Consider the following 13,417-nt stretch of genomic DNA (forward strand, 5'->3'; position numbering starts at 1 on the left):
CTTTCAACTCACCTCCATTCGAACATTGCAGTTAAGGCTTCTACACTCCTCTACCTAGTAGATCAAAATCTCGGTTGCATTCAAGTCTTATTCTTCCTCTTTCCTCTATTTGCTTGTTGCAATTTCCTTCATCGTGTTATCTATCCTCCCAATAGGTCGAAAGAAACATGATGCAAACAAATAGGCAAACCCAAAGCAGTTTACTAGGCATCCATCAAGATAAAATCACATTAGATGAAATGTATTGTAATGAAATGGAGTATAAAAACAAGCATATAAAATATAATATATGTATGACTATAAAACTAATACTTGAAGAAGAATAGTGATGTTGGCACCATACTTTTTCTTCTTCCCATAATGCTCCAATAAAGAAAAAGAACATAAAGCATAATGGTGGAAAGGAAAACCCAAATACAGTCAGCAAGCAGTTTCTAGGTCAGTAATATCAAGTACATCAAGTAACCAAGTACTTGTCCTCTGTTTACTTGATGTTTGATTAACATTCATGTGTGTAGAGAGTCTTACAAGCTCTTTTACCACACGCTGACATATTTGCTTGGATGTGTGATTATGATGATTTCAATCAGATAAGATAAAGGATCTGCAGGGCATGCATGGGTCTGCTCCTGAAGCACCACCTCCTGGAGGTTCTCCATCTTGCCCTGACTGAACTAATCATCTTGATTAACTGAACACACCTGATTTATCACGACAATACTTACACTGACTTCAGATCAGATACTTGAGGCAGGGGTAGATAGAAGACCTGGGACCATTAACACTTATTATCCAAGGGTCAAAAGCAGGGCAGGGATATATTTCCTATACATGTACATGATGCACAACAAATTCCATGGGAACTTTGTCCAGTTTGCAATTTAACTTTGCCTTCTGGATCCACACTCGGTGTCCATCTTGGCCTCATCATTTACAGTAGTTTCATCATTGCTGCTGTAATATTGTTCCAGGTGATGAACCGGTGCTGTATATGTTTATATTATATCCTGCAAAGTTAATTAATCTTGGTTATATTTCATTATCTATATTCCCATGATCTTAAATGAGGAAATAAATAACGCAATAAATAACGCAGAAATAATACAGAAATTGAAACAGTACTAAGTAATGCCTCATGTCAAAGCAAACAACAGTATTTATCTATCTCAGATATGAGCATATTCAGCAATGTTCCACAAAGTCTGTGATATCCATCCACACATACAGTCACTTTTCCTTTTTTTTATCAGTGATCTGTCATCCCCAATGCATTTCAAGACATACATCGTAGGGATATAAGGCACATACATTATGCAGACTGAAGCTCCCAATTATTTTCTGTCCACTTGTGTGTGGAGGACATCCCTCAAAGCCTTTCATCTCAATTTACAATTTACAAACCACAATCTGGTCCACTTCAGAGACTCTACACACCATTCCAAAACTGCATAACATGAAGGGAGAAGAAATGTATGTGAGCTGTTGAACGAATATTTGTTTAGATTCAGTACTTCTTTAACAGGGCTGCGGGCTATTTTTTTGTGCTAAGAGGAGCAGTCTTCAAAGAGCATCTGCTTGTCAAGATAGGGAGCAATGTAGTTTTGGACTTGTCACAGAAATGGGCCTTGGACAGTTGCATAGTGTGTCAGAAGTTCAAGTTCAAGCGTATTTGAGAACTTTGAAAAGCGCTATATAAATGTGATGTATTAATATTATTATTTATTATTATTAAAAGTTTCAGCAGGCAAGATTACCAAAGGCTGGCTAGACATACAGAGCACACAATGGGAATAGGTAGTTGAAAGCACGAAGCATGATGAGCATGGACAGGTTTAAGGTGTCTTTGTTTAGGGGACTGAAAGGTTCAGTAGAAAAAAAGAAAAGGTTTTCCAAGGTCATATAAAGATTCAAGGAATGTTTTAGCCTTTCAATGCTTTTGTGAGGTAAAATTGTAGTTTGGTAGGGTAGTTTTTTTTTGCCAGTGTGAATAGTTGCCTCTACACTGCAGTCAGTGTTTATGAAGGCCAGTGAACCTTTCAGTAGATTGACTTGGGTTTTCACTCAGAAAAAATGTCTCACAGCTCTTCAAGGACATCTAGGATAAGTTCCTACATTTCTTGAACGGGAAAAAAAGCCCTATGTATCGTTCAGACAAAACTATATATAGCAGACCAAAACTGTATTTTACAAAACTATGCATTTAAGTTTGGAACCGTCCTCCACGTCTTTCCTCTCTATACCCCTCTCCCCATGTCTGACTAATTGATTTCCCCCCCGCTCAGATGAGCATATCTCCTCCTAAGCAGCTGTTTTTGTGAAGGGCTCCCACAGAATAATAAATTGGAGCTCTTCACACGAAGCCCACCAGCAATCCCACAGCCCACCATACAGCTGTCAACACTTCTCCGTCTAAAAATACTGTAAAAAATAATCCATATTCCACCTCTCTCTCTCCATACAGGCAGTATGAAAGATCTGTCTTGGGTTGTAAGCTTTACGTCATAGAGCACAGCAGAAGAGAATGTGGTTTGGTTATGTAGACTGTGTATTCTTATATCAATGCACTCACGCTTTATATATAGGAAGAATGGATGTGAACTGAACTGACAGGGCTGTCGTGCTATATATCACCATACATATGTTCTGCCTCAACATTAAAAACCCTAGCCTCATACACATGGAAAACCATTGTGAATGGGAAACTGATGCTAAGCTTCACTTGGGTTCACTGAAGCCTACGGGGTTTTCTTTATGCTTTAAGTATGCTAATACTTTTTGCATGTGTTTGACACCCTACTGGCTATGGTTTTAGAAAGTCAATGGCTGTAGCAGGAATGCGCTAGCTATGGTGGTTTAGTCATTTAGAATGTAACAAAATAACCAGATGTTCTTGGGTTATAGGTGACATTCCCCAACACAGATACCTGATGGCCATCAAATGCCACCCAATTTAAAAACAAACCTTTAGTCATACCAAGACTCAGAAATGAATTGAGGGTGATTTGTGATAGAATGAAACAAACTAAATCAAGCCGTGGTGAAAAAGCAAGCAAAACATGTCTAAAAATCTCGCTGATGTCATGCAAAGAGATGACATGAGACACAAGACACAAGCAGAAAAGAAACCTTGAGCCTCTGACTTATTTAGTGATGTCAGTGATGTCACCAGCAGCAAAAGGAAAACCAGAAAACTAAGAAGCAAAAAAAAAAACAACAACCCCATAACCCTCATTCGTACATAAAACATGAGAGAGGGAATTTTCTAGAACTCGTCATCTTCGTGCAACCGGAGTAACGAGGTCATCTCCGCAGAGGGAGCGCTGTCACTCTGAACATTTCTCTCGCTGTTTATCATGTGCGTATGCATATTTTAATACCATAGAACTGTGCCTCCATGCCTCCAGGCCTCAAACCAACCTCATGTTGATTACTGAACAGGTTTTTTCGGCCTCAGCCCTGTGTCTGGCCCTCTGATTTGGTTGTTCTGGGCAACATGTGTCTGTTTTCGTGAAGGTGGTATAGGTGCTAGTGTTGCATGCTCACTAGGAATGGTACTTGTGTATCTTAATGTGAATAGGGAATGGGCTTTATAGCACGATAACAAAACAACAGGAAAAGAGAGGACAGAAATTAGCTACGGAATTTAGTAATAAATTGGAAAATAATGTTGGGGTCCATTGAGCAGTTTATCCATGTTCACAGTGGTTTGTGATAGTCCGTATGTAACACTCCTACTACTATGAGTCAGTCTATTGGCAGTGCTCAGAAAGAAAGCAGTTTGTTGGCATAGAGCTGCAGTTGTAAGTTTGTAAGTGTGTAACTAACCCTTTTCCCCTTTCTCCCCCCAGATCTTAGCTGTCTGTTCCTTAACTGTGTGTGTGTGTGTGTGTGTGTGTGTGTGTGCGTGCACATGTGTGTGTGTGTCAAGTCAAATCAAGTCGAGTCACTTTTATTTGTATAGACCATTTAAAAACAACAAGAGTTGACCCAAAGTGCTTTCCAGTTGAGGAAGATGGATTAACAACACAAGTATTCATGAATAAATGGAGTACAAGTTAAGAGCAGGACTAAGAGAAAACACATTGGAAAAATAAAAGTGAGTTTAACAATGAGTGAAAGGAATAAAATAGGACCTTCAAAGGAATAAAATATAAAAAAGATATTCCACTCAAATGGAAAACCCATAATATGAATTACATTTTAAAATTAAACTCAAAGTAGTAAAATAATATAAATGATAAAAGTAGTAAAATAATATAAATCATAAAATCAAACTCTATTTTAAGAGAAACCAACACGCAGATTAAACCGCAGTAAGAGGATGGTATAGAGTAAATTAAGAGTCGAATAGTAAAACGTCACAGTTGTATTTCACAGGTAGCCCATGCAGCTGAGCAGACAGGGGGGATGTGTCTTTTCTTTGTTCCAGTTCAATGGAGGAATGGGTCAACCCCATATACAGGAGTTACCGAGGAGTAAAATCATGGTTAACTGTTTCCAGGTCCTTATGAGATATAAACAGCTTTAATTTGGCTATGGTTCTAAGCTGATCAAAGCTGCCCTTCACAACACTACTGACTTGTGCAGACAAGATCTTTAACCACATTGTGCAAATGTGCAAATGTGCAGATATGGGACTAAGCGCTTTGCTTAGGCTAGAAACAAAGCTAGGAGGGCCAAACATAATTACTTCAGTTTTGTTTTCATTCAGTTGTAGGAAATTCCTCACCTGGACAGTTTATAAGGCTGTTCAATGGGCAAGCGCTGTCAGGTGTAACTGGTAGATAAAACTGGGTGTCATCCGCATAACAGTGATACAGAATGTTGTATTTCACAAAGATGGAGCCAAGGGAAGCATGTATAATGAAAGTAAAAGATGCCCTCAAATTGAACCTTGGGGAATGCCGCAATAATGGTGTCAGGGAATGAAGAACAGTCCTAGGAGGTAAGACAACTTCAACACTGGGCCCTGCTGACCAACTTTAACACTGGGCGTTTTAAAAGGATGTCATGGTCGATAGTATCAAAGGCTGTGCTGAGATTGAGTAGGACTAAAATGGCAGAAAGAACCAGAGTTGATAGAGAGAAGAATGTTGTTGTGCACCTTCAACAAAGCAGATTCTGCACTATGCAGTGCTTTGAGGGATCAGATCTAAAACCAGACTGGAATTTGTCAAAGATGGTAAATGAAATAAATGGTCGCTTGGAGATAGGCCTGTAGTTTTTATTGTCATTGGGGTCTAGGCTAGGTTTCTTTAGTAGGGGTGCACAATTGCATGTTTAAAATGGTCACAACAGGACAGCGGGGTGTGAGACCAACTTAGACAGCTGGGAGGACGACAGTGGTTGCTGACTGGATGACGTGTCTCTGAGGGATCAGAGTCTGGGGGTAAGATGTCGGATCTTATATTGTCAATTTTGTCAATGAAAAGATTCTGAAACTTCTTACAGGTTTCTGTACTAGAAGCAGATGTAACAAGAGCAGACACAGAAGGATTTAAGATGGAATTCATTGTGTTGAACAATATTTTAGTTTTTTACTCATTTGTTTCGCATAATATTCTGCCTTACCTGTCTTAAAAGAGCTTTGGTAAAGCTTTGAACAATCTCTTTAAAATTTAGTATGAGACTCTGAGATTGTCTTTGTTCCATTTGCCCTCTGCTCTCCTACAAGCTCCTCTATCAGCCAAGGGGTACTAACAGTATTAGCCTTGGGTCTTTTTAGTTTTAAAGGAGCTACATAGTCTAGAGTTGGGGAAGCGGGATGTGCTGAAGAGAGTGATTAGCTCTGTGACAACCTAGTGTCTGTGGGAAGGGCATCTGAGATACGAGGTCACTGAGTGAGCATGAATGCAAGGGGGAAATGGGTTTACTGATTGGATGAGGGAGGGGGACTGGGAGTGGCTAGGAAAAAGACAAGGTGGTCTGTTGACCAATGCACATATCTTCAAAAGTTGCACCCCAAATGTAGAGTAGACATCAATGGGCATCAATCTGCATTTCAAACAGTTTAAAAAAAAAAACAGTGGCTAAGTCACCTCCACGACAAGTAGTCCTTGGGGAAGTTAAGAAGCTGCAGTGGGAAGGACAGAGATCACCAAGTGCAGAGAGATCAGCTACGTTAAGCCTGTTAGAAATAAAAAGTCCAGACGAGACGTAAAGTTGTCTTTTAAAATGAAGGTCTTGTTTGATAGAGGCCGAGCGTTTATTAGGACAAATGTGACTAGTGGGGAGTTTTATATTTGCTTTGTATTTGCTGTGTGTTTAAGGATGATCCCTCTGCACTGCTGCTACATCAGAGACACCAGCACATCACTCCAGCAGCAAAGCTTCCCCTCAGAGGGACTGTTTTGTTTGTCAACAAAACAACTCGGTTTGTTGTTACTGACATGTCAACGCTGTACACAAGGGAGAGCACTCAGAGGGAGAGAGTGATTGTGTGTGTGTGTGTGTGTGTGTGAATGTGCATTTGTGTGTAAGTGCACGTGTGTTTACGTGTGTATGTGCATGTGTGTGTGTATGTGTGTGTCTGTGTGTAAGTGCATGTGTGTGTATGTTTGTAGACGTGTGTGTGTGTGTATGTGCATGTGTGTGTATGTTTGTGGACGTGTGTGTGTTTGTGTGTGCATGTGTGTGTGTGTGTGTGTGTGTGTATTTGTGTGTAATGAGAGAGAGAGGAGGATGAGGACCATCTCAGTATTGGCTTCTTCACCCTCTTTGTAAATCACCTCCTATAGGCGTGAACGTATTCTTCTCAAACCCCTCCAAGTCCCGTTGCAAATGATGATTTTTTTTCTCCTTTCCTTCCTCTCGATCACCATCTTGTCTCTCTTTAGCTCCATGTAAATACTGTGTACTTCTGTGCTCTGTCACTACAACCATTACAATGACTACTTCCCCTCTTACTTATTACTACTGACTGGCCTTTATGTGATGATGAGGGTGATTCTAGCGCAAGGTGTTGCATAAATGATTCTCCTGAAATGAGACGTGGGCCATGAGACCACCATTGTCCTTACTCATGATCCAGCCCCACGGACATTTCCTTTCTCTTTCCATGCCTGCGCGCCCAAGGAAGCCAAAGTGCAAGTGCAAGTGATGTCTAAGTCTGGTTGAGTGAGTGTGTGTGTGTGTGTGTGTGTGTGTGTGTGTGTGTGTGAGTGTGTGAGTGTGAGTGTGAGTGTGTGTGTGTGTGTGAGTGTGAGTGTGAGTGTGTGTGTGTGTGTGTGCGTGTGCGTGTGTGTGTGAGTGTGTGTGTGTGTGTGAGTGTGAGTGTGAGTGTGAGTGTGCGTGTGTGTGTGTGTGTGTGTGTGTGAGTGAGGTTGAAAGGGTGGATTGCAGAAAATCGTTCAAAGGAGCATAGCCGATTTGTGTGCAGTGTGTGTGTGTGTGTGTGTGTGTGTGTGTGTGTGTGTGTGTTTGAGAGACATATCTTGCACACACCATATTTCACAGGCAGACTGTGTGTGACTGTGGACTGTCCCTCAAAAATCAACTGCAGCTAAGAATATCACATATGGTATGGCAAAGAAAAGAAGGCTATGACAATCTCTGTCTTTCAGACACAGACACACACACACACACACACACACACACATACACACACACACACACACACACACACCACACACACACACACACACACACTCACTTGTATATGTAGAAAGGGTTAGTGGGTTATTTGCATAATTACACTGTAAGGACGTGGGTCAATATCTACTTGACATCATTTCTTTCGCACAGCATCTAATTATAAAAAAAGGGAATATGCTCACCATTCTAGTCTCTCTGGATCAGTATGTCAGGACGGCAAATATATGAGCAAATTTTTAATTCATGAATACCTAATGAGTTGACATTACAGAGGCACGTACTACTGTCTGCCACAGCAGTACAGTACTGAGTAAAAGAGTCAGTGCTGAAAGTACTCGGTGTAGTGTATCACACTAACGGAGAGGGGGAAATTAGAAATGACATAGACAAACTTTATTTGAACTTTGAGTTGTTAAGCTGTCTTATTTGTCACTCTTAAAGGAGGTCAGAAAATCAATTTCACCTTTTTTTCAGAAGTCTCTGTAAAACAAAGCTTGACATTTATAAACCAGCATCCCTCATTTAGTCTCTGACAATTACTGTCACTGTACTCACTGTGTGATTCATGACAACAACAAAACCATCAAGTGAAGTTCATTTAGCTCTTTTCTCTAGTCATTTTGAACAAGAAAACACTTCAGATTGTGTTGCCTTACCTCTGAACCTGTACTTCTACAAATAAACCCAAAAAGGCATTTTCACACCGAAACACAAACAAGGAAAGGTGTTTATGGACCAGAAGCCCTATGATTCAAAGATGGCAGCTCTACCTCTTTTATCTACTGACAATCACCAAACAATTCTGTTGAGGTGTTGGATTGAGTTAAATGACGTATCACATTGCATGATGTTGCATCACGTGTCATTGAGTACAAGCAGATAACATGTAAGATTCTGAAACTGAGGACAAATCTAGTATCAGATTTAAACTCATCACTCATGAGTGAAGTTGTATTTTGTCAACGTGTTTTTTGAAGGGCATGAAACTAGGACAACTTCTATAGCACAACAAGGACAGATAAGAACAGTCTTATCCAGTGATTTTCCCATCCTCTGTTGCTCCTTACGAGCTCTAGGAAGCACGTGGGAAGGCTGAGGGTGTGTGTGTTTGTGTGTGTGTGTGTGTGTGTGTGTGTGTGTGTGTGTGTGTGTGTGTGTGTGTGTGTGTGTGTGTGTGTGTGACTGAGAGCTTGCATTAGCTTAGCCTTCCAAGACAATTCGCCACTTTCAACCCTCAAGTGGTTTCAGGTCAGTGGTCACGATGAAGGAAGGAGGGAGGGAGGCGTGCCACGGAGGAAGAAGAAGAAGAAGAAGAAGAAGAAGAAGAGTGTTGAGTGCTGGGCGGGAGGCCTGTGAGCGCGGCGCCCTCGAACCACATCAGGGCAATTCCAGGTCAATGGTGCTGATGAGGGAAGAGAGGCGCGGGGACTGATGAGGGAAGCCCTTCCTCTCCTGTGTGATTACCCACTGATAGGGACTGCTGTGGATGGGTACGTGTGTTTTTATTCGTGATGGATTAAAGTGTGCCAGGACAACTGCATTGAATGGATGCGCCACAAATCCAAAAAAGACTCATCTCTCTCTCTCTCTCTTTCTCTCTCACACTCCCTTCAGTCTCTTTCTCTCTCATACTCACTCTCATACTCACTCTCTTCAGTCTCTTTCTCTCTCTCTCCCTCTCTCACTTTCTCGGGCTCCCTTCAGTCTCTCTCTCATCACTCCCTTCAGTCTGTCTCTCTCTCTCTCTCTTGCTCGCTAGCTGCCAGACAGAGGCAGACTCCTCTCTGACCTGTATGAAAAATGTACCAACCCGAGCAGAGAGCAGCGAGGGTAATTAAAGAACACTGTTGACATCAGAGGGCAATGGGGTGGCAGGGCCTCTATCACTCCACCCCCCCCCCCCTCACTCCTGCCATCCTCTCCCTCTCCTCCTTTTTTCCTTCTTTACATTCATCTGTCATTCTACACAACGAACTTGAAAGAGCTCAGCCGTGGAAAAATAAAACTGCCTGTTTTTTTTTCCCGCTTCCGTGAAAAAGAGGGAATGTAAGACAACAAAACCCTCAACCTAAACAGTTGCCCTGGCTTGAGGTCATTAAGGAGGCCACAGATGAGTGACCTCAGCCCTTTTCAGACATGACTAATCTATCGAGCCTGTGCTGAGAAGCAGGAGAGGGGAGGGAGGATGGATTTGACAGGTGGCCTGTTTACAGGGCAGAGACTTAGCGAGCCTTTCTCCTGACAGAGTGATACTGTGACTGACAGTTTATCTCATTAGGAGCGCGTGCAGACACTACTACAGCCAGCCCAGCAGTCAGCTAGTCTAACCCAGGATCTCCTGGGAGGTGTCATATATATGGAAATAGAGTGAAATGAAGACAGTTAGAAAGACAATGTTATGCTTCCCATTGTGGTGGTGATGCTGTCAGGCTCGGTGAAAAATCTGGTCAAATAGCTATGTAAAGTGAAATGCTTTTCAGAGCATTTCCTAAGCCAGACAAGTATATGATGGAAAAATTACGGTTTAAGGATGGGACTTGATCAATATTAATTTGTGTCTCATTCATTAATAAACCTAGCCGTGACCTTATAGTTTGGCATAAATACTTAACCACTAATACTGTTATTTGACACGCATTTCTCGCATCACTAAAGCAAATCATTTGTTTTCAAAAAGTTGAAAATAATTTACAAATGACCTTCAGTAAACAAAAAACACGTTCCATTGTGTGGGCGGCTGATGGCATTCTGCAAATTGTTGAAGATTACACATCGCTAGGCCCACCGCTAGATGGCAGTCTTATACCTGTGAGTGGTGGCCAATCGCCTCTCTCTCTCGGTGTTTGGCTGACAGACTAAACCACGTTGTATTTCCCGAGCGTGTGTGCCCTCGCTCTCGCTCTACACCCTCCCTCTCTGTCGTCCTCCCTGCTTCCCTCTTCGCCTACAGTAGAGCTATCTATCTTCAACTCGCATCGCACTCAGCACTGTCAGTACTGGGATCCAGGCGCTATCATGGCGCAGCGCGTGGCACGTCTGCGTCCGAGGGGAACCGTTCTTACCCTGCGCCCGTATTGGGCTCTGATATTTGCCTCTGCCTGGATGGCATTGTCAACGGAACCGGCTCTTTGTGACAGCGGCGGATTTTTGAAACGCAGCAGCGGAGGGGATCGTGCGCTTGACAGTGGTGCGACTGACGACGTCGGAGGTGGAATGCCGTATCTGCCGGGATTCATCCATCAGGACGCTGACCCGGGTGGAGCGGCGGTCCCCCGGCGTCTCAGAAGAGCGGCGGTCCGGGATAAAGTCTCATTGCTCAGCAGCTCGTTCGTGCTCAAGGGAGATGCCACGCACAACCAGGCGATGGTACACTGGACGGGCGAGAACAGCAGCGTAAGTAGGCTACTCTACTCCCTGTCCCATCCGGGTTGCACCGTAGTGCGAGAGTTCTGGCACTTACGTCCATACAATGGCATCAATTTAATGCGCTGTTATTCAGTTGATATATATCTGTAATGTCTTGTTTGGGTACACGCTGTTGCAAGTATAGAACATGGCAATAGTTTTACGCGCGTTGCAAACCTGCTCCATTTCCAGTAGCCTACCTCATGCAGCTTTTGCGACCATGATGTCAAAAGTCCGATGTTTTGTTTAGGTACTTCAGAGCTTGCGCTGCAGCGCTGTCCGATGGCGGAAGCGTGAGCGTCTTGGTGACGCACAGTGCACCTGTCTTTTGTTTGCACGGTGGACGGCAAACTTGCCACGCTGTGGAACTGGTTTAACAGCCCAAGCTAGGGACGCGGCAAATGAATGACAGTCTACAACAAAGCCTCAGTTACATCCACCCAGCACAGTCTAGTCAGTGTCAGGATCAAGGCCATACTAATAAAACTGAAAGAAGTTTTAGGTCGAAATATTTGCGACGACTGCAAGTCATCAAATTCAATTAGCCTACTTGCCAGGTATGCGGATTTGTTTACGTTTTTGGCTATTTTATTTACATGAAATGACAGAATGACACGCAAACCAGCCTCTACTCTCCTCCGATAACTGTCATCACCGTTTTTGTACATAGTCTATTTGTAACAAAGTGAGTAAAACTAAATAATATAACGGTATTGCATCAATTGCGTACAGTGTCACAACTACCAACAATGTGCTATCCGCACAAACTACATTCATGTTTGCCATTGTGTTGGCATTGTTATTGACAGCTGCCTGGCTCTGTCACAGTGTCTGGCGGGGACATCACTGGCCTTCGCAGCGCTGTTATCAACAGAGCGCTCTGTCCTAACGCTATGATGAACAAACGTATTGTCACCCTTCTCTGCTTTTCTTTGGAGTGTCCGTGACCCCGGCGAAGACCAATTGATTTTATTGTGTTGATGAGTCGCGGGTAACATTGTCTTTTCACACCCACTGAACTGACCTCCTTAGACGCTATTGAAATCCAGCGCACAATAGCGTACAGCGTAATGACGTTTTCCCAGATCATTTTGTTGTTTCATCTTGTCATTGCTGTTTTGGCTATGAAGTGTGTGTGTGTGTGTGTGTGACAGAGAGAGAGAGAGAGAGAGAGAGAGAGAGAGAGAGAGACAGACAGAGAGACAGAGAGAGAGAGAGAGAGAGAGAGGGAAGGAAGAATGTTGCACTCGCTTGTATGACATAGGATATATGTGGCAGGAATGTTTTTTTTAACTACCTATTAAAAGACACTTAATTGTCCCATTGATTTGATTTGTTATGTAGCCATTCACATTTATTTGCACTTTTACATGCGAGGGCATGAATTTAGATGCATTTGTGAGCTGTTCATGTCAAATCTATCAGTGAATGTGTCTGTGCGTGACAGACCATAGACAGAGCTCAGAGATTGTGTGTGTGTGTGTGTGTGTGTGTGTGTGTGTGTGTGTGTGTGTGTGTGTGTGTGTGTGTGTGTGCATGCTCTCTGGCGTCTGTAATTGTTCTGGGCAGTCATTTCCTTGGTGCCTAAGCGGCTTTGGATGTGTGCATATACATAGAATAAGGTGAATAGGCTGCTGCTGTGTGTGTGTGTGTGTGTGTGTGTGTGTGTGTGTGTGTGTGTGTGAGTGTGTGTGTGTGTGTGTGTGTGTGTGTGTGTGTGTGTGTGTGTGTGTGTGAGTGTGTGTGTTTGTGAGCCTGCAAGCGCATGGATGTATGCATGCTTATATGAGCCTTAAGGTTTGGAAAATGATTCACGCTTAAAGTAACTCCCAAATGGATTTGTACTGTGAGCTCAGGTGGACTTGTTTTCTGTGAGCCCTGCTAGCAGCAAGTGATTTTACTGCTCGTTGCAGTTTCAGCTGCCCGTCGGTGACAGGAATTTCTGGATGCTTTAAAATCACCAGAAAAGCTGATGCCAAAAAAGGTCATATGTTCTTCTCCCCATAAAACACCAGTGAAGGTGATGGACATGCGTAAGAACATTGATTTGATCAAAAAGTGATGTTTCCTTCTCAGTCTACTTTCGTGGGCGCATGCTGTCGGTGACTGCTTCATAATATTTCTGGGGGTTGATTGATTTCTGCCTTGAGTCATTCTGCACTGTTACCCCGTGGCAGCTTCCATGTTCAACGGCTTCAGCTGCCTGTCTGTAAACATCAATTTGCCTCTTAATCATGTTCCGAAGCGTTAGCTGGCGAGCTAGCGAGACAGGTAGCCAAGTTGCACATAGAACAGCTTGTGTGATATTCATTGAGCTCTGTTTGAAAACGTTGCATTTGAAATTACCTACCATTTCAGGAAAAAAGAACAACTCAGTTTTATGCTCGCTCGCCGTCTGTACCTAGTTAGATGCTGACGA

The 13,417-nt window shown here is 42.9% G+C and overlaps 1 protein-coding gene across 4 annotated transcripts in view; it reads left to right on the plus strand.

Moving 5' to 3' along the window:
- The first annotated feature begins 10,488 nt into the window (after positions 1-10,488).
- The window catches only part of sorcs2 (sortilin-related VPS10 domain containing receptor 2), a 214,971-nt gene continuing 212,042 nt past the window's right edge, over positions 10,489-13,417 (plus strand). For 2 of the 4 annotated variants that reach the window (XM_031585230.2, XM_031585231.1), the window contains exon 1: positions 10,489-10,986. In XM_031585230.2, coding sequence (XP_031441090.1) covers positions 10,609-10,986 — 378 coding nt within the window. In that variant the 5' untranslated portion in view covers positions 10,489-10,608. The remainder of the gene's footprint in view (positions 10,987-13,417) is intronic. The other 2 variants (XM_031585232.2, XM_031585233.2) reach the window with 1 other exon arrangement.

This window comes from Clupea harengus, chromosome 18 (genome assembly GCF_900700415.2).
Source record: "Clupea harengus chromosome 18, Ch_v2.0.2, whole genome shotgun sequence".
NCBI classification, from domain to species: domain Eukaryota; kingdom Metazoa; phylum Chordata; class Actinopteri; order Clupeiformes; family Clupeidae; genus Clupea; species Clupea harengus.